The following is a 22,860-nucleotide window of genomic DNA, read 5'->3' on the forward strand; positions in this document are numbered from 1 at the left end:
GTTAGCCCAGAGGAGTCCACTAGCCATCAGAAATCAACCTGATCGCGTCTTTCTAAACATTCCTGGTTTACTTACATAGCTGGGCTGTTAAAAGTAGTTCTAGATTTGATCTGATGATTTTCACCTTCTGGCCTTCAGCTTCTCACAGAATAACTGCTGCCCTGTTCCCCTTCTCCTGGAGAACAGCAGCAGCACACAAAGGGAAAGCTTCCCCCTCCCCATTTTAAAAAATTCTTGCCTTCCTATTGGCTCTTTTGGTCAGGTGCCCACCCCCTTTCTTTTACCTGGGGGACTTTTGAACCCTTTACAGGTAAAGCAAGCAGAGAACAGCCCCCAAGAGGATTTTACAGCTAACTGGCTGGCTGGGTGTCCATAAAAGGGAGCTTCCTCTGCTTCATTTATCATAACACTCTACAGCGAAATCTTATTAACTAAACTAAAATTTATTAGAAAACAAGAGAGAGTCTGGTTAAAAGATCAATATACACACAGACACGAGTGCAACTCATTGAGGTGCAGATTCACTGCAGAGATGGTGCTTTCTGGAGTTCCTTTAGAATTCAGTTCATAGGTCATAGTCCAATGTCCAAATCTCATATTCAGGGCGGACCAGCATAATTGGGACCTCAGTCTTGCGACTCAAACTTCCCCTGATGAAGCTTAAGCGGATCTGAGATGACAGAACCAGGACCCAAGGGTCTTTTAAACAGGATTTTAGCATCCACTTGACCCCACAGTCCTGATTAAACAATAGGCTTTTGACGTAACTTTTGCTTCTAAACACCACTAGTAATTACACAAATTAACACAGGGCAATGTATCCATTAGGCAGTCCTTGACAAACTTCAAAAAGACAGGAAGGATAGGCAGGGGCGAAGAGGGGGAGGAGTAGCGCTGTATGTAAAAGAGCTGTATGAATGCTCAGAGCTCCACTACGAAACTGGAAATGAGCCAGTTGAAAGTCTTTGGGTTAAATTTAGAGGGGAATGTCACAAGGGGGATGTTATGGTGGGTGTCTGCTACAGACCACCAGACCAGAAAGAAGAGGTGGATGAGGCTTTTTACAGACAACTAGCAGAAGTCTGTAGATCACAGGCCCTGGTTCTCATGGGAGATTTCAATTATCCTAATATCTGCTGGGAGAGAAATACAGCAGTGCACAGGCAATCCAGGAAGTTTTTGGAGATCGCTGAGGACAACTTCCTGGTACAAATGCTGGGGGAACCAACGAGGGGCCTTGCGCCTCTCGACCTCCTGCTCACAAACAGAGAAGAGTTGATCGGGGAAGTAAGGGTGAACGGCAACCTGGGCAGCAGTGATCATGACATGGTAGAGTTCAGAACCGTGGTCAAAGGAAGGAAGGAGAGAAGCAGAACGCAAACCCTGGATTTCAGAAAAGCGGATTTTAGCTCCCTTAGAGAAATGATGGGCAGGATTCCCTGGGAAGCTGAACTGAAGGGGATGGGTGTCCAGGAGAGCTGGCAGTTTTTTAAAGAAACCATGCTAAGAGCACAGGAAAATACCATACCGATGTGCAGAAAGAACAGCAAGCGTAGAAAGTGCCCAGCATGGCTTAACAGGGAACTCAGTGGTGAGCTGAAGCAAAAGAAGGAAGCTTACAAAAAATGGAAGCTTGGACAGATGACTGGGGAGGCATATAAGATTATTGCTCGGGCCTGCAGGGATAGAATCAGAAAGGCCAAAGGGCAATTTGAGTTGAAACTAGCAAGGGATGTGAAGGATAATAGGAAGGGGTTTTACAAGTATGTAAGCAACAAGAAGAGGACTAGGGATGGTGTAGGTCCCTTACTCAATGAGGCAGGTATCCTAGTGGTGGAAGATATGGAAAAGGCTGAAGTACTCAATTCCTTCTTCACTTCAGTCTTTACGGGCAGGATCAACTCCCAGACTACTACACTGGGGAACGCAGAGAGGAGAGGAGGAGAGCAGCCCACTGTGATAGAGGGTCAGGTTAGGGACTACTTAAAGACGTTAGACGTGCACAAGTCTATGGGACCGGACGAACTGCATCCGAGGGTGCTGAGGGAGTTAGCTGATGTGATTGCAGAGCCGTTGACCATTATCTTTGAAAATTCATGGCGAACAGGAGAGGTCCCAGAGGACTGGAAGAAAGCAAATATAGTACCTATCTTTAAGAAAGGGAAAAAGGAAGATCCAGGGAACTACAGACCAATCAGTCTCACCTCAATCCCTGGAAAAATCATGGAGCAGGTGCTGAAGGAATCCATCCTGAAACACTTAGAGGAAAACAAGGTGATCAGAAGCAGTCAGCATGGATTCACCAAGGGTAAATCATGCCTGACCAACCTGATTGCTTTCTACGATGAGATGACTGGACTTGTGGATGGGGGCAAAGCTGTTGATGTTGTATACCTTGACTTTAGTAAGGCTTTTGACACGGTTTCCCACAGCATTCTCATCAGCAAACTAAGGAAGTATGGGTTGGAGGAATGGACTGTGAAGTGGATAGAAAACTGGTTGAATCAACGGGCTCAGCGGGTAGGTATCAATGGCACACTCTCTAGTTGGCAACCAGTAACAAGTGGTGTGCCCCAGGGGTCTGTCTTAGGGCCCGTTCTATTCAATGTCTTCATTAATGATCTTGATGATGGGATAGCTTGCACATTAAGTAAATTTGCAGATGACACCAAGTTGGGGGGAGTGGTGGACATGCTGGAGGGCAGGGATAGGATTCAGGGAGACTTAGACAAATTGGAGAAGTGGGCCACAAGAAACCTCATGAAGTTCAACAAGGACAAGTGCAAAGTCCTGCACTTAGGACAGAAAAACCCCATGCACTGCTACAGGCTGGGGACTGTTTGGCTAAGTAGCAGTGCTGAAGAAAAGGATCTTGGGGTTACGGTAGATGGAAAGTTGAACATGAGCCTACAGTGTGCTCTTGTAGCCAAAAAGGCTAATAACCTACTGGGCTGTATTAGTAGGAGTGTTGCCAGCAGATCGAGGGATGTGATTATTCCCCTCTATTCGGCACTGGTGAGGCCGCATCTGGAATATTGTGTCCAGTTTTGGGCGCCACACTACAAAAAGGACGTGGAACAATTGGAGAGAGTCCAGCGGAGGGCAACAAAAATGATTAGAGGACTGGAGCACATGACTTATGAAGAGAGACTGAAGGAACTAGGCTTATTTAGCCTGCAGAAGAGAAGACTAAGGGGGGATTTGATAGCAACCTTCAACTACTTGAAGGGATGCTCCAAGGAGGAGGGAGCTAGGCTGTTCTCAGTGGTGACGGAGGACAGAACAAGGAGCAATGGTTTGAAGTTGCAGTTGCGGAAGTCGAGGCTGGATATTAGAAAAAACTTTCTGACTAGGAGAGTGATGAAGTATTGGAATGGGTTACCTAGGGAGGTGGTAGAATCTCCATCTTTAGAGCTATTTAAAGTCCGGCTAGACCGCACCCTGGCTGGGATTATTTAGGGGAAATGGTCCTGCCTTTAGCAGGGGGTTGGACTAGATGACCTCATGAGGTCCCTTCCAACCTTTTGATTCTATGATTCTATGATTCTATATAGAGAGTGACATTATTTTACCCAAGATTCATCCAAATGTTAATATTCCCCTTTGATCTCTGAATCAATAGTTATAGTGACAGACAGGAACTGTCAGTTTATGGGTAGCATCTAAGAGACACACAATTACTTCTAATATAAATTTGCATTTCCAAGTTCTAGCCTATTTAGCATGAATATCCCTAATTATCATTCGCAAACCTTTCTAACATGACTTTAAAGTTGGGCTTTGGGTCATTCAGCCTGCAGGCTGTTCAACCGTTTCTAGCCATGCGTCACAGAAGGATATAGGGAAACTGAGGCACGCTGAGCCTTCATAAAAATATTACAGGGCATTGCCCCTTGTTCACAAGTGGAGACGCATCCCTGTCCTGCTGTATGAGGCAGCCCGGCAGTGTTTAGTATTAGAGCAGTACCAGTTTAAACAGGAGGTGATCCCTCAACAGGCGCTCACCTGGTTCTGGGTTCTATAAGGGGTCCCAAAGCAGCCAGGCCAGGCCTGTGGGGCTGGAGCTGGTGAATGGGGGTAGGTGGCGCCTGTCTGGGAGGGAGGCTGTGGAAGGGACAGAGGAAGGGGACAACCAGAGTGGCCCAAAGGGAGGGGCAGCTGACGAGTTTTGGGGCAAGTGGGTCATATCCCCTGGCCCCCAGCAGTGTCTGCAGCTCCCTCCACACTGCCCCACAGCTGCACAGCCCCTATCCAGTTCTGGCACCAGCCAGATGAAAGGACCCTTGGGAAGGAAAAGGGACACTTGGTTGGGGACTGGCTGCCCCCCACTGAGCCCCCTCCACCAGGGTCCTATTGCCAGGGGGCTTCCCCTGACCAGTCCCAGCTTTGCCATGCACTGGGCTCTTGGCCCAAAGGCTGGGGGGAGGTGGGATGGGGACCCCTTTGACTGCAGTGGGGTCAGGGCTAGATTCTGGTCCCAGCTTCCCAGAAGGCAATCTGGAGTGACTCGCTCCCCTACCAGAGCCAGGCATAGAACCCAGGAGTCCTGGTGCCACCCCGCTGCCCTGACCACTAGACCCCACTCCCCTCCTGGAGCCAGAGAAAGAACCAAGAGTCCTGACCCCACAGCCCAGTGCCCTATACCCTAATCCCTCTTTGTGGCACATGGCATGGCTGCTATGGAAATACTCTCCCGGGGAGGGGGGCGGGTGCGCTGTGGGGAACGGGGGGGAGCACTGGCTGTAGAGTGAGGGGGATCCCCACTTCCCCAGCCCCACCTCTCCCAGCAGGGGGTGCCCCCGCCACACAGAATTGCTGTCCCATCCAGTGTATCTGCTTTGCAGGGGTCGTCAGCGACTGGAGAACTATTTCACCACGGCGCAGAGCAAGCGCTTTGCCCAGGTTTACCAAGAGCGGCTGCAGGAGCTGGACAGGACCATCCCCTGGGACAAGGAGTGACTCCCCCGCCAGCTCAGGCAGGGTGCACGGGGCTGTACATAGCCAGAGGACACCATGGCTGCTGGATGCCCCTCCATGGAGCCAAGGCTCCTCCTACTGGTGTCCCACGGTAGCTCCCCCATCCAGAGCAGCTGCTACTCCTGCCAGGAGGTGCCCTCGCCTGACGTCCTGAGCCTCACGCTCACCCCCCACCCACCCATCCACTCTTTCCTGCCCGCTTTCCCTTCCCCCCAGATAAAAGCCACTTGCATCTAGGGGTCAGTTTAAACCCCAAGCTGCTCCTGAACCCCCTAGTCCGGATGGCAGGACACACCCGTCAGCGCTGCCTCATCTATTGCATCCACCTGGAAGCCAGGACTCCTGGGTTCTCTCCCTGGCTCTGGGAGGGGAGTGGGGACTGGTGGGGTCAGAGCAGAGGGGGCTGGGAGCCAGGACTCCTGGGTTCTCTCCCTGGCTCTGGGAGGGGAGTGGAGTCTAGTGAGACTGGTCTGGCTGGGCCAGTGAGTGGAACCCCGGCCCCCTCCAGGGGCTGCTGTTTCTGAGGCCGGGGGCCATGGCGCCAATCCTGGGGTGCAGTTATTGGGTCACAGGCTGTTGGGGGGGCAGGCTCCCTGAGGCGGGGGGTTTGGGGAGCAGGAAGGTTTGTGCCAGCATCTCAGCCTCCCAAGGACAGCAGCTTGTCCCCCAGGGAGATTTTATTGTCCACAGGACCAGATCCAGGCTCCTGGGGATGCAGACAGACATCATTAGAGGGGCCCATGTCACCCTGGGCCCAGCCCTTGAGGGGAGCAACAGGCACAGATGGGGGGGGTGTCACCTCACTTAGGGTGCCCCCCTCGGGTGACTGTTATAGGCCTCAGTCAGGATCAGCCGCAAAATGAGCAGGACCATGGCGCTCAGCCCCAGGTGGGCGATGTTGGTGTGGGTGAAATCTGGGCATCCTGGGAGGGCTGCTGTGGGGGGAAGGGGAGAGTCACTCAGCAGCTCAGATGGGGAGATCAGCAGCTGATGCTGCTCCGAGAGCGAAGCCCCCAACCTCCCAGTCTGGCAGGTCTGGCCCAGCCCCCGTCTGGGGTTCTCCCAGGGGCCACGACTCTGGGGCCTCAGCTTCTCCAACAAAGTGGTTGCCCAAGAGGATGAACTGCCCCTGCCCCAAGGCCCCACCCCCACTCACTCCATTTCCCTTCCTCCATCGCTCGCTCTCCCCCACCCTCACTCACTCGTTCATTTTCACTGGGCTGCAGCAGGAGGTTTGGATGTGAGAGGGGGTGAAGGCTCCGGATAGGGTGAGGGCTCTGAGGTAGAGCCAGGGATGAGGGATTTGGGGTGCAGGAGGGGGCTCAGGGCTGGGGCAGGAAGTGAGGCACAGAAGGGGGTGCGGGGTACAGGCTCCAGGCGGTGCTTAGCTCAAGCGGCTCCCAGGAAGTGGCCGGCATGTCTCTCCAGCTCCTAGGCGGAGGGGTGACCAACAGACTCTGCACGCTGCCCCTGCTTGCAGGTGCCGTCCCTGCAGTTCCCATTAGCCATGGTTCCTGACCAATGCCCCTCTGCCTAGGACAATGGTTTCCAAATTTTAACAACCCGTGAACCCCTTTCACCAAAATGTCAAGTCTCACAAACCCCCTCCTAAAAATGAATATTGCCAGGGATTTTCTCTTTCACCCGAGTATAAATTAGAAAAGCAGAGATCTGGGAAATATAAAATGTGTTTTTATGACATGCATATTACACACGATTATGAATGATTATTGATCGTTACGCTATTTTTATTACATTATGAAAACGGCGACGCTCTTCCAAGCTCTCACTTTCGTAGCTTGTATCACTTTGAATAAGCCCGTTATAAGACAAGGCTCCTAGGTTTCATCGAGGAGTATCAGATGTGAAACAGCAGGAAGGGATTTAAGAAGCCAACTCACAGAGTTCCTCCCACACAAGCATTCAGGTCTTGAGCAGCGCAGGCAAACAATGCACTTGTTCTTCATAATGATTTTAAAAACAAGACTAGCTGCCTATTTAATTTTAAAACCAGCAACAAATATCCACCTCCCTTTCGATTTCTTGTAAGGAATCTTGAAGTTTAAATCTCCTCAGTGTGACAGAGATGCTTGCTTTGATCTGCTTAGTTCTTGGAAGTCCAGGGGCTCCGACCCCATGCTGCCCGGGGTCCCTAGGGACAGCTCTGTCCACCATTAGGGAATTTTTCCCCAAGAACCCCCCTGTAACATTTTGTGAGCCCCCCAGGGGTTCACAAACCCCAGTTTGGGAATCACTGGCCGAGGAGCTGGAGGGACATGCCGGCCGCTTCCCAGGAGTCATGCAAGGAAGCGGCCAGCCCTGCTGTGCCACCTGGTGTCTGGGCTCATGCACCAGGAGTCACTGCCTCCATCCTGCCCAACCAGCCCCAACCCCCGGGGGCGGCTCCTTGGGCAGCATGAGCCTTCCAGGGCTGGTTCAATGATGATTCCACCTGGCCCCAGTACCTGGTCCGCGCTGTCCAGGTGGGTGGGAGCCGGCACCACTCCAGGCTGGGTCGGGTCAGTTCGCCCTGCGGAATAGAACCAGCGTCTGCCAGGGGCTGGGGGAGAGGCTGAAACAGCTATTCAGCAAGCGCCCCCTCCCCACTCAGCATCGATCATCATTGTTATTCGGGGGGCTGAGGCCTGTGTCAGCTCAGCAGCCCCTGGGCCCTGACTCCTCTGTGCATCCCCTCTCAGGATCCCCCCTCAGCCCCAAATCTCCACCTCTAGTGACTCCATCCCTGCTCCCCTCTGCTGGATTCCAGGACTTGTGGAGACCCCCTGGGGTCTGGCTGGGTGTGGTGCTGGGAGCCGAGGTTTCTGGCTGGGCCCCTCACCTGCTACAATGATCTGCACAGGGTTGCTGGGCTCCGAGTAGACAGTTCCTCCTGATCTGTACATATAACGACAGGTGTAGCTGCCACCGTGTTCCCATCCGGCACTGGTGATGGGAAATTCAGCCTCAGAGCCGACAGGGTCTGTGTAAGTCAGATAGTTCCCACCTCCAGCCTTGTAGAGGAGGAACCTCATGTCTGGTGCTGATGCCAACACCGGATGGTGATGTTTCCCCACATGGGGATCACCCCACCGGGGCTGACAGAGATGGAAGGTTTGGGGTAGGACACCTCTGGAGTCATAAACAAACAGGCAGTAAGTGGGGGTGACACAAACCCCGTCCATCTCATGCAATCCTCTGCCCATCTGTCGCTCTAGCGTTTTACCCTCCACCCCTCCCTGGGGTGCAACCTGGCCCCACAGCTCACAGCCAGGGTGAGACACAGCAGAGGGGAAAGGAGATTTCCAGTCTCGGATTCCCTCAGTTCTGCAGGATCAATTCAGTCCAGCTTCCGCTGCAGTCACGGGTGTCTCCAGACTGACCCTGGGGGCGCTGAGATCAGAAGCCAGTCCTGCCCCCACTGAACTCAGAGGGTGAATTGGGATCTACCCCGGGGGGTTCCTGGTCCAAATTTAGGTCCTTTGAGCAAGTGGCTCCCAGGAGAGGCCCCTGAAAAAAAACACGTTTTCAAAATCCCCCGGTTGTTCTAACATTTTCCTGCCTCCCCTGGGGCTCAATCTCCAGCTCTGCTCTGCCCCAAACCGCTCTCAGCCACTGGGGATTTCGCTCCGCTCTGCGTGGTGCTGGCAGGCCCTTTGGGGACGGGATATTCCCAAAGCCGTTCAGGGGATGTTCTGACCGCCGGGCCTGGCTGAGCCTGACCCACGAGCAAAGCAGTGACACGCGCGTGTTCAGTAAGACGAGGGTGAAACGGAGCCTTGCTCCAGTCCCTCTGCGTGTCCACGTCTTACAGCCCTGCTCTGCCTGACCCATTCCCCGGGCTCCTGCCAGTTCCCCAGGCACAGTGCAGGGGCGCTGCGGGATGGCTGGTGCCTTCACTCTGTATTTCCTGGGAGGCAGAGCTTTGAGTGCAGGTGAATTCACCCTGTGCGGTGCCCATCCCTGTAATGAGTGGGGCGAGGTCTCAGTCCCCTCCTCTGGGCGTGGAGGAGAGCAGGGGTCTGACAGGATCATCCCTTTGGGGGATTTGTACCGCACACCCTCCACCCACGTCCCTCGTCCTTAATGCGGAAATTCCCCCAGCTGCCCCATTCCCCATAGATACTCACCTCCCAATACCCTGCTCTGCCCAGCCAGCCAGCAGCCTGGAAAGGAGACAGCTTGTTAGAGACCAGATCCCAGAGCAACTGGATCCTACACCCTGGTCTCAGATTCCCCCTCGCCCTGTCCCATGGACACATGTCCTGGTCTTAGATCCGCCACCCCCACCCCCCCCCATGGTCACAAGCTGTGGTCTCAGAATGCCCCTCCCTTAGACACACGCTCTGGTCTCAGATCCCCCACATGAGAACACGCTCTGGTTGTCTCTGATACTCACCGAGGAGGAGGACAGTGAGAGCAGATGCCATGAGGGGTGATGTGGGGGGCCCCTCAGCGCTGCCACCTGTTTCCCAGCTGCACCGAGCTCCAGGAAGTCTGAGGCCCGAGTGCGAGTGAAATGAGGAATTGTGCCAAGTGCTGCAGTCCCAGGAAGCCTGTGATGCACTCGGCCCCTTTCTTCCCCATCAGATGGTTTCTCTGCAATCTGCAGGCCAAATCTACCACGGGCAGAGCAAAAACAGATCCCTGCAACGCCCAGCAAACCACATCCCCCTGTGAAGGTGGTTGGACTCCCCGCCCCCATTGCCTCCCAGCCCCACATGGGAGCTGCCCAGTCCAGGAACCAGCTGGGAATGGGGCAATCTCAGGAGGCATCAAGAGGTGCCCAGGCTGCCCTGACCTTTTCAGTGGACCTGTCTAACCTCCCTGGAGCAGCAGCTCCGAGCAGAAGAGGGCTTCCCCCCACCCCCCGCAAACACACATAGTCCTGCCCACGGAGCGACCCTCTCCCATGGAGCTTGAGAGAGATTCCTTCCTGACCCGCCTGGGCCCAGCGTCCACTCTGGTGCATGAGGTGGAGGGGTCTGGCCAACCTCCTTCTTAGGTACCATCACTGCAGAGCCCTCCGCCCATCCCATCTCTTTTCCATGCCACTGGGCTAAGAACAGCGAGGGAGGTTGGAGGGGTCGTTGTTTCCGGCCCCTGCAGCGGGAGGGATACATTAAATCCTGAGTTGTTAAAGGAACAGCGGATAAAGCCGTGAAAGTGGAAGTCTGCTGTCTCTGCCTCTGCTACTGCCAATGAAACTCTGCATGAACCTGAGGCCCTGGCACCAGGGCTGGCGTTAGGGGTAGGCGACCGCCTGGGGTGCCGGGCTTGGGGGGCGCCAGGCTCAGGGTGCTGGTTTTGTTGTTAGCAACAAAAGGGAAAATTGAAAGTTTGAAGTGAAATGTTTCAGAAGAAAAATTCCAGCGGGAGTTTTTTTCTCTCTCGGTGTCCCTGCTGAAGCATCTATCAAAGAAAGGTTCAGACCAATGAAGCACCATGAAAAGGCCTGGGGGGTTCGTAGGACTTTAGTAATCGGCTGGCAGACAGGAAAACACATTGTATGGATCTTCACCAGACGCTGACGCATGGGGACTGTTCGGACGTCAATGACAAAGACCTCGCTGTCAAATCGGACAACGTCCATCACGTTTTGCCACATGGGACGCGCTCCCCACCCCAAGTTCTCCACCACACGCGTGAGGCAGAGCTGCAGGACACTTCTCCTAATGTGTGAGCAGCTCTGAGGATTCTGCTCACGTTGCTGGTCACAGTCGTGTGTGGTGAGCGGAGCTTTTCAAAGCTCAGGCTCATTAAAACATATCTATGATCGCCGATGGCCAATGAGAGACGGACGTCGCTGGCTGTTTTATCGCTTGAAAATGCCAATGGCTGGTCTTTGGCTCCTTCTCAGATGCTGCACTTCAGTTCATATGGATGTGACGAAATGGGGGATGTTCTTGTTTTTCCATGTTTTCCAATGGTTTGCATGCAGAGGAGGGTGAGACGCAGTTTCTCTGAGTGTTACTGGTTTAACGAGGTGAGGGGAGAGGGAGTTTGTTGGTACAGAGGACCAGAGAGGGAACTTGGGACCCCAGCCGATGACCTGGAGGATGGAGACCCCAGCGACTGCTCACCTGATGACCAGAGGACCCAGCTGAGGAGTCACAGCCGGTTCTGGCCATTGGGAGGACAATGGGCTGCGAAGAGAGGACTCCAGTGACCTGACCAGCCAGTCCAGCCAGAGGGGGACAGAGGACAGAAGAGAGGAGAGGAGGCCCAGGTGACCTGGTTTATGACCTTGTTTACCTGCAGAGAAGACAATGGACAGAGGCCGGGCTTAGGGCCGGGGATATCGGATGCCCAGCTGGGGAGCAGGGGGGCTCTGGGCTGTAGAAGGGGAGCAGGCAGAGCCCACCTGGATACAGGGAGACTGGGATGTGCTGTGCTGAGGCCAGGCCTGAAGCCCTGACAGTTTCCTGTGCTGGGTTCAACACTCAATAAACCCTCTTGTTTTACGCTGGCTGAGATGCTCCAGGCTAGAGAACACGGGGCATCAACCCCTTCGGGGGTAAGGAGGCCCGGGGGGTCCAGAGCGAGGGGTTTGCTAAGGCTCAGAGAGGTGCGGCTCCAGGAGGCGGAGGGGCCTGACCCCGAGAGAGAGTGGACCCCCGAGAAGGGCTGTCTCACTGAAAGGGGTTCCCCCCATGGACCGCACAGGGCCAAGAGTGGGCACGATCTGTGAGTCCGTGACAACGACATGCATAAGGGTTGTTACCCTTCCCTTTATATTTATGACACGAGTCTCTTTCTTTGAGGCCCCCAAAGGGTGGTGGGTGGCACAGCCTGTCCCTGCAATATTTTATCCAGCAATGAGGTCCCGGATTTCTGCTCTCCCACTTCTCCTGTGTCCCAGGCGGGCCCCAGCCTGGCCCATGGGGTCTGTCTGGTGATCGCTCGGGTTGGACTAATCCATCTTTCTGTCTCCCCAACTTTCCCCCCGAATGTTCATTCATCCAGGTTCTCGTGACACTGCCTGAACTTCTCACTCACCTTCGTCGGCTGAACCCACCACGAGGGGACATTTGGAGGCTCTGGTATCACAGCCCCCTCCCCCCTGGGGTGGGGAGATTTGAGGGGCAGGGGATCAGGAAGCTCTGGGGGTTTCTACAATAGAAATACAGGGCGGGGCAGGTCTAGGGAGAAAGGGGGGAGAGAAAAGGGGCTGGGGGACCCCGCTGCAGAGAGAGGAGAGGGACAGACACCTGGGGGGCAGTAAGTGCCATTATTCCAGTGCCAGGGCCAGATGCAGTGTCCCCACACAGGGGGTTGGGGGCTCTGTCTCTGGGCACTGGAGGCGCTGGGATTCTGCGGGATGGGAGGGGCCCAGGTCAGGTCTGGGAGATGAACCCTGGTGGTCCTGGGGGATTTAACTACCCAGTCACTGGTTGGAAAAGTGCTAGGGCCAAACGCACCCTGCCCAATGAGATCCTGGATGCCATGAAGGGGGAGCAGGGACCAGCCTGCCACCAACGCCCTGGTGCCCAGCTCCATCCAGCCCTGAATGAGGCACTGAGCCAGGGGTTGCAGCTACAGGAAGCCAGCAATGTCTCATCTCTTCCTGTGTTTCTAACACATTGTTTCTAATCCACTGGCCAAATCTACTTCAACCAAAGCAAGCAGCAGTCCCTGCAACACCCAGGAAACCCTGGAACCATCAGCCTGACCAGGCATCATGCCACTCGCAGCTTGTCTGTGTATTTGTGGGAAAGAAAGGACAGCTCACCTTCAATGTACCTGCAGCCTTGGGGACGGTGCAGTGGGCTGGAAGCCAGGAGACCACAGGGTCTGGTCTTCAATCTTTGACTGACCACTATTTCCATGCAGATTTCCCCTGCCCTTTTTATATTCTGGGTTCAAACCCAGCTGGTGACTCATCTAGGTAAAATTAGTACATGATCATGCAATTAAAGGATGTGTGGCACATGGCCAAGTGGGCAGAGTTAAGATCGTTCAGGAAACCTTAACTGTGGCAATTGGTGATTCTGGAAGATTTGCTGTTGCACCTTTCTCTCTCAGCCTGCCAACCTGCCCACGTGCGATACGAGCCGTGGCACCGTGTGAGGAGCGGGCGCAATGGGGGATGCCTGGGTTTGCTGCCCCTTGCGCCATAGCAGAGCAGTGATGATGGATTTATACTGCAACACCTGGTTCTAAGGGGCTTTTCTCAGTATGTGAATTAAATAAACCAGGTTCAAAAGAAAATCGGAGAAAGAGAAATTCCATCCTGGGCCCCCAATGAATCACCAGCCAAGAGAGACCATTGATATTAGCCATCAAAACGACAGGGAAAAAACCCACTGATTTGCGCCCCGCCTGTGTGCACTGAATGTTGCGAAACTGCTCCGGTATCCCCTGCTGGCCACTCACTCTGGATCCTGCAGTATTTTAAGATACCCCAGTAGCTTAAACTGCCCCTTTCCCGGTATCTCATCGAAGGCGGCTGTCTGGGATACAGCTTAGCGCTCTCTGGAGGTAGGGGTATGATGCACAGAGACTTCACCCAGCACCGGGGCTCTATATGGAATCACACAACAAATGCACCGGTCCGTACAGAGCCAAGAAACCCTGCTCGCATTTCCCCGCTCCAGCGCACCGTCCTTGAGGGACCATCTGCGCCCAGGAGGTAGATGGCTCGGGCCCCTCCACCACTGGTTTATCTCAGTGTGCAGGTTGATTCCATGGCAATGGGTGGACACTTTAGGTCAACTACCCTCTTTTGTTAGCCCTTTGACACCCGCCTCGGGCATTAAAGCCCAGCCTGGACGCCTGGTGTGACAGGGGCGCCAATCTTAGTTGGGGGGCGGGTCTGTGCAGCGCCTGGCATGATGGGGTCCCCAATCTCGGTCATGGGTGGAGGGGTGTGCAGCATCCTGAGCAACAGGACCCTGAGCTTGGTCTTGGGGGTCTGTGCAGCACCCAGCATGATGGGGAAACTTACATTGTCCCTGTGGTGGCCCTTGCATTAACACTGGGAGTGTGGTAATAACAGGGTGTGAGGGAGGAAGAGGCCCGGGAGACACAAGCTGCCAATCACCAGACACACACACCCCCGGGGTTATCATACTTTCTTTATTGAGGCCCAGTCCCTGATCCATATAACCAGGGCGGGGCTGTATAAATACAGGAGGTGCCGGGCAGTGGTGAAGCCCAGAGCTCACGACTCCAGAGGGGGGCGACGTGGTACCATCCCTCAGCCCTCTCCCGACGGTGGCTTTTTTGACCACCTGGGGGGCAGGGCTTGACCAACCACTCCGGGGACCAGGTGGGCTCCCCCCACTCCAACTCATCTGATCTCCCTTTGCCAGGGCGATGGGGGACCCACCCTAGAATCCGGGGCGGCCACAGGCCAGGATGTGGGCAGAGCGGGGAGCTGGTAGAAGGGGCTGAGATAGCCCAGTATGTGGGGGCGGTAATGGAGGAGGGGGAACAGAGAGGACTGGGTTGGACAGGATGGAGGGGTGGTTGGTAGGTTGAGGCTGGGAGGCTGGAAGGGAGGGAGTGGGATAGACCAGGTGGGAGGGGTGGAGTGGGGGGTGAATCCCAGCAGAGGGGGCTCCATGGAGTGTGTGGGGGGGCTATTCCTTCCCTTAGTCGCCTGAAGGCTCGTGACAGCCTGTGAGGGGAGAGAGAACCCCATTAGCCGCACTCCTGAGACCCCCCCTTCCTGGACAGAGCGGTCTCCCCAGCCCCCGCAGGACAAATGGGGTCTCAGACCCACTCCTCCCGCCCTGGAGCCCACCCAAACCCCAGCCCTCCCCCTGAGCATGGGGAGATGCAGGAGAGCACTGAGCGTCAAACAGACTGGGGGGGCAACTTCACCCCAAATACCCCCCAGGAGCTGGGCTGTAGCCAGAAATCGAGGTGGTGGTGCTGGGGAGGGGGCGCAGGTGGTTGTCAGGACTCCTGGGTTCTCTCCCCAGCTCTGGGTGGGAAGTGGGTTCCAGCGGTTAGAGCAAAGGGGCTGAGAGCCAGGACTCCTGGGTTTTCTCCCTGGCTCTGGGAGAGGAGTGGGGTCTAGTGGTTAGAGTGGGGGGAGGGGGCTGGGAGCCAGGAGTCTCCAGCATGGCCTCGTCCTGACCTCCCACCCCAGGACCAACTCACCGGCCTCAGCTTTGCAGGTGTCTTTCCTCCCAGCAGGCCTGGGCTACAAAGAGCAGCGCCAGCAGCAGGACGGCGGCCCCCAGGCCCAGCCGCAGTGCGTTGGTCTGGCTGTAATCGGTGCCCCCAGAACGCGAGCCTGGGGGGGCGGGAAGGAGACAATGGAAAAAACACAGGATTAGAGATCGGCCCTCGCAGCTAACGGCCAATGGGGAGAAAATCCACCCACACTGCTCCCACCCCCACTGAGAGGGGAGAGAACCCAGGAGTCCTGATCCCCACACCTGGACTCTAACCGCTACATCCCACACTCGTCCCAGAGCTTGGAACATTCACCCCTCCACCCCCCCATCACTCCCTCCCTCCATCCCTCTGAGTACACACCCCTCCGTCCATCCCCCGCCCCATTCATCCATCCTTCTGCTTATACACCCCTCCGTCCATGCTCCCCATACTCACCCCCATTCATCCTCCCAACCTTCCATCCATTCATCCATCCCTCCGTGTACACACTCCTCCATCCATCCCCCGCCCTGTCTATCCATCCCTCCATCCATCCCCCGCCCTATCCCTCCGTCCATCCCGCCTCCCTCCGCATACACACCCCTCCGTCCATCCCCTGCCCCGTCCCTCCATCCATCCCTCCGTGTACACACTCCTCCGTCCATCCCCCGCCCCGTCTATCCATCCCTCCATCCATCCCCTGCCCCGCCCCTCCATCCATCCCTCTGCGTACACACCCCTCCGTCCATCCCCTGCTCCATCCCTCTGCATACACACCCCTCCGTCCATCCCCCGCCCCATCCATCCGTCCGTCCATCCCTCCCTCCGCATACACACGCCTCCGTCCATCCCCCACCCTGTCCATCCAACCCTCCGCGTACACACCCCTCCGTCCATCCTCCCCAACCCTCCATCCATCCATCTCTCCATGTACACACTCCTCCGTCCATCCCCCGCCCTGTCTATCCATCCCTCCATCCATCCCCTGCCCCATCCCTCCATCCATCCTGCCTCCCTCCGCATACACACCCCTCCGTCCATCCTCTGCTCCATCCCTCTGCGTACACACCCCTCTGTCCATCCCTCCCTCCGCGTACACACCCCTCCGTCCATCCCCCACCCTGTCCATCCAACCCTCCGCGTACACACCCCTCCATCCATCCCCTGCCCCGTCCCTCCATCCATCCACCCTTCTCTCTGCGTACACACCCCTCCATCCATCCCCCGCCCCATCCCTCCATCCTGCTGCATACACATCCTTCCATCCATCTCCCCCAACCCTCTCTCAATCCATCCCTCTGCATACACACCCCTCCATCCCCATACGCACCCCTCCATCCATCCCCGCATCCCCCGTCCATTCATCCCTCCATGCAAACACCCCTCCGTCCATCCATCCCCCCACTCCTCCCCTATCCATCCCTCCCCTACACACCCCTCCATCTATCCCCCCACAACCCTCCATCATTCATCCCCATACATATCACCCAATCCCTCCATCCTCCCATACCCCTCCATCCATCCACCCATCCATCCCCACACACCTTCTCCATCTGTCCATCCGTGCCCAGCCCCATGGCCCCTGGCCAGTTCCCAGGCAGGTCTGTAGCCAGTCCACACCCAATGCCCGCTTCCCCCCCAGCTTAGCCCAGTGCACACATGGCCAGACTGATTAACCCTTGAGCTGCTGGATGCCCCCGGCTGCTCATTCACCTTGGGTCCGCACCTCCGTGTCATTGAGAGCCAGATCGAAACGGGTGCCTGGTTCCTCCAGCCCATAGCGGCAGCTGAAGAGCTTGCTGGGGCCCAGCGCCTGCTCTTCCGGGAGATTGAAGCCAGCCAGCCTGTCGTCCTCATTGGCTGCGATCCAGGCCAGGGGCTTGGGATCCCCATCTCGGTACAGGAAGAACCAGCCGCCCGGGGCGTTGAGGATGGAGCAATTCACCCGGAGCTTTCCGCCCACATCCACGAACCACTCCCGGGTGCTGGGAACGTCTGGGAGAGCCAAGAGCCCCCATGAGACGCTGCTCCGGCCCCGCATGGCCCCAGCTGTACCTGTGCCAGGGCAGGGTCATCGGCCTGCAGGGGGCACTTCCACCCCACGGACCCCATGGCACCACCCCACAATGCACTGGGGTGCATTAGCCAGCAGCCCTCGCTCCTGGGCCCGCTGCAGAGCTTCCACAGTGCACTGGGGGTGCATTAGCCACCAGCCCTACACACACCTCTATCCATCCCTCCCCTATCCTTCCCTCCCTCCCCAGACACACCCCTCCATCCCTTCGCCATTCCTCCATCCCCTCCTCTGTCAATCCCCCATCCCTCCCCATACACACCCCTCCATCCCTCCATCCGTATAGACAACCACCCACCCCTCCATCCCTCCATGAATCCTCCAGCCAGCCACCCCTCCATGCTTCCATCCCCACACACAGCTGTCCATCCGTCCAGCCACCCCCATACACCACCAGCCAGCCACTGCCACAGACATCCAGCTGCCCCCACATCCCCTGTGACACGGAGCCAGAAAGGGCTAAGCACCTAGCAGGCTACGTGTCCCAAATTCAGCCTTGAGGGACATATTAGAGCATATGTCAATGGGGATTGGAGCCATTCCATGTCAGACACACTAGAGCTTCGAATCGTGGACTCGGCAGAGCACCAGAAGACAGCGAGTGTATTTTTCTATGTTTTCCCGGAGCAGCAGTACTCAGCCTGCTGCCCGTGGGCTGCTCACAGCCCAGTTAGCACACAGCTGCGGCCCATGTGACGTCCTCAGGGCCATACAGGTAGGCCATACAGGTAGGCGACTCCGTGGGTGCTTCGGGGCTGGAACCCACCAGCCAACCCCCCTATCTGCTCCCCACCACCAGCACCCCAGTGCCTCCAGCCTGCCGGCCGAGCCCACAAATCAGTGCCTCCCCCTCCGTCCTTGTGCCTCCTGCGATCAGCTGTTTCACCGCGTGCAGGAGGATCTGGGGGGGAGGAGTGAGGACACAGCGCGCTCGGGAGAGGGGTAGAACTGGGCAGGAAGAGGTGGGGTGGAGGTGGAGAGGGGGCAGGACAAGGCAGGGCTGGGGCCTTGCGGGAAGGGGTGGAGTAGGGGCCGGGCTTGTGGCAGAATTGGGGGTTGAAGACCCCTCGGCACTTTGGAAACTCGGTGCCTGGGCACGTAACACATTGCAGGCCACCGTGGTCAATAGGTCGAGAACCATGGACCTATATCTCGTCAGGGGTTAACCGTGTAACCGGACGGTTCCTGTTGATTCAAAGAGCAAACAGGAATATTAACATTTAGATGGAATTTGGGTGTAACAATGTCCTTGTCTAGGTTTCTCTTCCAAAGTTGTGGTAGACAGTCTAGGAACTGCCTCAGGGATAATTACCTTATACTGCTGAATGCACCTAGTGACCTGTGTCTACATAGAAAACAGGTGATTCTCCTTCAGTGCTTCACCAAGGACTGCGGGCTGCTAAGAGGCTGCCAGAGAGCTAGGAAGGGACTCGTGGGTCCTGATCCTGTCATCTCAGATCTGCTTGAGCTTCACCAGGGGAAGTTTGAGGTCTCCAGCTCCAGTCTGGGGCACCTGGGCCTTGGACTGAGCCAACAGACTGATTCTGAAAGAACGTTTTGCGACTCTAAAGCTCCCCGTCTCTGCTATGAAACTGACCTAAGAACTGTATTCGTGTCTGCGGGAAACGATCTTTTAACCTGTACTCTCTGTCTCTCTCTTTTCTTTTTTAATCAGTTGGAGTTTAGTTAATAGGAATTGGCTGTGAGCGTGTATCTGGGTAAGATCTGAGATATGCAGTGACCTGGGGCTGAGGTGTCCAATTCTTGGGGATCAGTAGAACTTTTTATATGAGGAACAAGGTTTTCAGTCATCCTCATCACACGGGAGCGGGAGCCCAGGGCTGGGTGGCTTTAAGAGAGCTATGTTTGGCATCTGGGTAACCAGAAAGGTGTTGGAGAAGCTCTGGGTGAATCAAAGTATTTGAACAGCCACCAGCTTCGGGGGATTGTCTTCTACCACATTCTTTGCAGGTTGCCCTGATTGAGCAATCTCAGTGTGGCCCCCCCAGGAACCCGGTCACAACCATCCATCCCCCTACTCCCTCCCTCTATCCCTCCACACCCTCCCTCTCCCTCCATACCCCATCTATGCATCTCCCCACATCCTCCCTCTATCCCGCATCCATCCCCCAATCCCCTCACAGCCTCTCTCTATCCCCCTATTCCCCAATCCTCCCTCTCCTTCCATCCCCCATCCCCCCATCCATCCATCTCCCCACACCCTACCTCAATCACCCATCTCCCCATCCATCCATCCATCCACCCACCCATCCCACCACACCCTCCTTCTGTTTCCCCATCCATCCTATAGACACTCACATCTATACAAAATGGCCCCGTGTCCCATTCCCCGCCCCCCTGAGCCAGCCAGTCCCTGCTGGGGCTGGATGGGAGCCGGCGCCCCTAGAGGGGAGAGGCCCCGGGCCCCCTTCCCTGCCCCCCTGAGCCAGCCAGTCCCTGCCCTGGGGCTGGATGGGAGCTGGCGCCCCCTAGAGGGGAGAGGCCCCACNCTGCGGCGGGCGGGCAGAGCCCAGCTGCGAGCAATGCAGAGGAACCTGCAGGAGCTGGCGGGGAAATGCCAGGCAGCCCAGGAGATTCTCACAGATGCCCAGACCCACCGGTCCCAGCAGAACACCATGGAGTTCCTGACAGTGAGTGCAGCGCCCCCTAGAGGGGAGAGACCCTGCGTCTCATTCCCCACCCCGCTGAGCCAGCCAGTCCCTGCCCTGGGGCTGGATGGGAGCCGGCGCCCCCTAGAGGGGAAAGGCCCCACGCCCCATTCCCCGCCCCCCTGAGCCAGCCAGTCCCTGCCCTGGGGCCAGATGGGACCTGGCGCCCCCTAGAGGGGAGAGGCCCCATTCCCCCCACCTGTGACCCTGAGCTCCAGAGGGTTGCTGGCATTGGACCAGATGAAGGGCTCGTTGATGGTGTGATAGTAGCAGGTGTATCTCCCCACGCTGGCAGCGCTGGCATTGCCCAGGTGGAACTCGGCCGTGGGGGGGTCTCCGCGAGGCGCCCGCTCAGTCCAGAACTCCCGCGCCCGGTACAGCACAAAGCTCATCCCCGCATACGGAGCCCAGCACCGGATCGTCCAGGTCTGGCCGGCCAAAACCTCCGGGCCAGGGCTGACGGCGATGGACGGCTTGGGGTAGCGATCTGGGCCTGGCACAGGGGAAGCAGAGTGTTGGGGTGGGCTATTGGGTACCCCAAGCTGGGGTGGGGGCTAATGGGGAGAGCCCGGTATCCTCCCACCTGACTTGGACCCATGGGCCCATCTACCCCGGTATCCCGTCTCCGCCCTTCCTCCAGGATCAGACCCATGGACCCATCTACCCCAGCATCCCATGCCCTCCTGCCCCCCGGATCCGATCCCCAGGCCCATCTTCCCTGGTATCCTGCCCCCTCCCTGCCCCTGGGACCAAACCCTCAGGACTCACCACTAGAGATGTTAGCAGGGTCGCTGAGCGGGGACTCCACCCGCCCCCCAGCCGCATCCCGGTTCCAGTAGCCACAGCGGTACCGCTCGCCAGGGCCGATGCTGGGCAGCAGAAATGTCACCTCCAAGCCCCGCGCCGGGGCCTGCTCCTCAGCCACAGGGCCCGGTGTGCCGTCCCGGTGCAGGGTGAACCAGCCTCCCCCAAGCGGCCCTGGGGCGGAGCAGCGCAGCCGGATCCCCCCCTCAGCACCTGTGGCCCAGTCCCAGACGAGGGACGGCTTCGGCAGGGCTGGAGACACAGAGCGGGGTGGGGGGAAGTGAGGCCTCTGGGTGACCCCCAAACAATCCCCTTCCCTTTGCCCCCCACCCCACCGCACTCCACCTGAGCCCCCCATACAGACCCCCTCTTCTGGCCCTACCCCTCACAGCCCACGCCTTACCCTGCCCTCTCCTCTAGAGCCCTTCCCCTGCCTTCCCCCACCCCACCGAGCGATCTCCATGGGCCCCGGGGTGACCCCCTTCTTGATGGCCTGTCCAGTCCTCATCTGCTCTGACAGAAATAGAACCCAGGAGTCCTGGCTCCCAGCCCCCAACCACTAGACTCCACTCCTCTCCTACTGTGGGGAGAGAACCCAAGAGTCCTGGCTCCCAGCCCCCCTGCTGTACCCCCCTTCCCAGCTGTGGGGCAGGCAGCGACACTCACCAACAGTCAGGAGCAGGACTGGCAGAGTCACGGCCATGGTGAGCAGCCACGCGGCCAGCGATGGGGAAGTGGCAGGGCTGGGACGGAGGCACCAGGATTAACCCAGCTCTAGGAAATGAGCCACCGGCCACAGTGGAAAAACCTCCACTTCCGATTCTGATGGGGGCCCAAATGCTGCGGGGCGGGGGGGGGAGGGTGCACCTCTGCTACTTGTATCACAGCAGCACCAACCAACCTCGGGGGCCCTGTCGCACCAGGTGCTGCACAGACACCCCCCCCCCCGACACACACACTGAGTTCAGGGCCCCATCGCACCAGGTGCTGCACAGATCGGCCCCCCTGGACTGAGATGGAGGGGTCCCATGGCACTGGGTGCCACACAGACCCCGCGTCCCAACTGTGATCAGGCTCTGTCGTGCTGGGCGCTGCATGGATACAAAGTGAGGGACACTCCCTAGAGGTCACAGGTGAATAGACAAAGAAATGACTATTCTCCCCATTTCACAGAGGGGGAAACTGAGGCACAGAGTGATTCAGTGATTTGCCCAGGACCACATCGGAGCGGGGGGGAGGAGGAGGGTAGAGCCAGGAATATGACCCAGGTGTCCTGAGCCGCAGCACTGTGGCTTACCAAGACTAGCCTTAGGGTACCTTGCACTAGCTCTGTCACCCAGCCAGCTGTGGGATTGTGGTCTAGTGGCTAGAGCTGGGGGGCTGGGAGTCAAGACTCCTGAGTTCTCTCCCTGGCTCTGGGAGGGGAATAGGATCTAGTGGTTAGAGCAAGGGGGGCTGGGAGCCAGGACTCCTGGGTTCTCTCCCCAGCTCTGGGAGGGGAGTGGAGTCGAGTGGTAGAGGGGCCATCTCCACCCTAGAGCCAGGAAGGGAACCCAGGAGTCCTGTGCCCACTTCTGAAGTGCTGGGGATTGAGGCCACTGGGCAGGGAGAGGGAGCCTGGCCACCCCAGCACGGTTCACCACAGCTGGGTGCTCCCCCCCCCCCACTGGCTCTGAAAGTCCCTGGTGACTCAGAGGAAGCAGCTGGGTGATGGGGGGGATTGTCCCCTGGGGGGGTCCCTCTGGGGAGGGGGCAATGGGGCCGCTGGCAGGGGCACTCGGCAGCCTCTGCTGGGGCCTGGGTGTCTCCAGGACCCTCTGTGCCCCCTCAAACTTCTGCCCCCCATTCCCACTGGGATGGGGGTGGGGGTCAGGACTGCCTCAGCCGCCCCCCCCCCCTCAAATCCGAGTCTGGAGTGCAGATGCCCCCAGGAGCTGTTATTGGGGTTCAGGTTACGGTGGGGGGGGGGAGAACCCAGGAGTCCTGGCTCCCCTCCCAGGGCCGTGCTAGTGGATACGGGGGAAGGGGGCGGGGGCTGGGAGCCAGGACTCCTGGGTTCTCTGCCGGAGGCGGGCGGGGCCAGCGGCCCCGCACTACAAGTCCCAGGCTGCGCTGCCCGGCCCGGGCTTTCCTTCCTGTGCGGCGGGAGGGAAGATGGCGGCGCTGAGCAGTGAGTGTCTCCTTCGGGGGGGCAGGGACCCCGGCCTGCGCTGGGAGGGGGGCTGCCCC

The 22,860-nt window shown here is 57.5% G+C and overlaps 2 protein-coding genes across 3 annotated transcripts in view; one reads left to right on the top strand and one right to left on the bottom strand.

Annotated features, from left to right (window-relative positions):
• Positions 1–14,253: 14,253 nt before the first annotated feature.
• Positions 14,254–21,463, bottom strand: LOC116832322 (T-cell-interacting, activating receptor on myeloid cells protein 1-like). Of its 2 annotated transcripts, XM_032793018.2 has the most exons (6): positions 21,298–21,463; positions 20,596–20,883; positions 20,027–20,320; positions 16,798–17,079; positions 15,085–15,220; positions 14,254–14,596 (listed from the first exon to the last, which is right to left on the bottom strand). In XM_032793018.2, exons 1-5 carry the CDS (start codon positions 21,332–21,334, stop codon positions 15,090–15,092), a joined length of 1,032 nt encoding a protein of 343 aa, XP_032648909.1. In that variant the 5' UTR covers positions 21,335–21,463; the 3' UTR covers positions 14,254–14,596; positions 15,085–15,089. The 2 variants fall into 2 exon arrangements, with proteins under 2 accessions (XP_032648909.1, XP_032648910.1); XM_032793019.2 differs by lacking the exon at positions 15,085–15,220.
• A 1,256-nt stretch (positions 21,464–22,719) lies between these two features.
• The window catches only part of NDUFA3 (NADH:ubiquinone oxidoreductase subunit A3), a 1,665-nt gene continuing 1,524 nt past the window's right edge, over positions 22,720–22,860 (top strand). Inside the window, exon 1 of the mRNA XM_032793038.2 lies at positions 22,720–22,801. Within this exon, the coding sequence (XP_032648929.1) occupies positions 22,786–22,801 (16 nt within the window). The 5' untranslated portion in view covers positions 22,720–22,785. The remainder of the gene's footprint in view (positions 22,802–22,860) is intronic.

This window comes from Chelonoidis abingdonii, chromosome 11 (assembly GCF_003597395.2).
Source record: "Chelonoidis abingdonii isolate Lonesome George chromosome 11, CheloAbing_2.0, whole genome shotgun sequence".
In the NCBI taxonomy this organism is placed as follows: Eukaryota; Metazoa; Chordata; order Testudines; family Testudinidae; genus Chelonoidis; species Chelonoidis abingdonii.

What these genes read in the sequence shown, in the direction of transcription:
- LOC116832322 (XM_032793018.2), bottom strand. Translation starts at nt 21,334, where the DNA reads ATGGCCGTGACTCTGCCAGTCCTGCTCCTGACTGTTG. An exon ending in AGTCCTGCTCCTGACTGTTG is followed by an intron (nt 20,884 to 21,297) that starts GTGAGTGTCGCT and finishes CTGTGTCTCCAG; the next exon opens with CCCTGCCGAAGCCGTCCCTC. An exon ending in CCCTGCTAACATCTCTAGTG is followed by an intron (nt 20,321 to 20,595) that starts GTGAGTCCTGAG and finishes CCCCTGTGCCAG; the next exon opens with GCCCAGATCGCTACCCCAAG.